Raw genomic sequence first — 1,152 nt, forward strand, 5'->3', positions numbered from 1 at the left:
TTAATGTCACTTACTTGTGTTGACCCTGTTCTTTGTACTCTGGCATCTGTTTGTGCTAGTTGTATATAGACTGTTTGTGCTCTGACAGAGAGGTATAGTTCAGTTACTATACTCTTGTCCATGCATGAACGTTGTGTGCCAGAGTCTACTAGTGCATTGTATGTGTTGCCATTGATTCGTATTTCAATGTGTATTCGTTGGTCTCGTGGTGCGGGAAGTGAGGATAAAGGTTGATAATTTATATTATTTGCCTTTATTAAGGACGTTTCTTCATCTGTATTTGTACACATTAAGTCTGTCAGCCAGGTCAATCATGTTTGCTTCCGCCCACCAGTTGTTTCAGTGCTCATCACCATCTGTGATGTCTTCTACCTTGCCGGAGCTAATGGACTATCGTGCTACTTGCACATCGTTCTTGACACCCTCCTCAGCCTGCTTGTTCTGATTCGATGCCTTCATGGGACATTGGCTGAGACGATGTGGGGCTGGCATCACCTTACACAATAAGGTCATGCAGCTCCTTGCGTGCCCCTTTCTTTTCTTGGGTTTGCTCTATTTGTTTGGTTTGCTTAGGCGCGCCATTGTCCGGGTTGTGCCGTTTGGTCGCAGTGGTTGCGCCAGTTTGAGACTGGCTGTGAGTGGTTGTCAGCGAGCTGTGTCGCTTGCGCTCTATATATAATCGATCTGCCTGTACTTTTGCTGCTGCTCGTATGGTTGCTTCAGTAAGAGAGTGAAACACAGTATGTTTCATATCAGATAAGTGGCTTTCACCTCCATCAGGCTGTTTGTTTACCTTGATGATGGCGTCTACTTTCTCCTGTTGTCCATAGTACGTAAGTGCTTGGTATCTTATGACCTTGAGGATTTGTAAGTGTATAGACTCTTTGTCTGAGTTGCGGTAACGCTCCTTGTAGCATCTAGGGACCAGATTATCAAAAAGCCAATCCAAAACCCAAACCCCAGAATAATCAAATACTGAGTTTTGGAATTAGAATTGGAATATTTCTGATATTAGAGTCATCAGAAATATTAGCGGTAGAATCGGTAAGCTATACCGGGACTCCCGCGTGTGAGAGAAACACTCAAGTAAACCTAAGTCTAGTGAAAACACAAATAAAGACTCAGTTCGGTTCTCTCAGTCTAGGGACTTTT

The 1,152-nt window shown here is 43.7% G+C and overlaps 1 protein-coding gene across 1 annotated transcript; it reads right to left on the minus strand.

Moving 5' to 3' along the window:
- Window positions 1–451: 451 nt before the first annotated feature.
- Window positions 452–907, minus strand: SARC_13794 (hypothetical protein; the record flags this gene model as incomplete). The annotated part of the gene is made up of 1 exon (XM_014292074.1): window positions 452–907. A coding segment is annotated over one exon (411 nt), but the record flags the coding sequence as incomplete, so codon positions are not given.
- Window positions 908–1,152: the final 245 nt, after the last annotated feature.

The sequence above is a fragment of the Sphaeroforma arctica genome, assembly GCF_001186125.1.
Source record: "Sphaeroforma arctica JP610 unplaced genomic scaffold supercont1.3747, whole genome shotgun sequence".
NCBI classification, from domain to species: domain Eukaryota; class Ichthyosporea; order Ichthyophonida; genus Sphaeroforma; species Sphaeroforma arctica.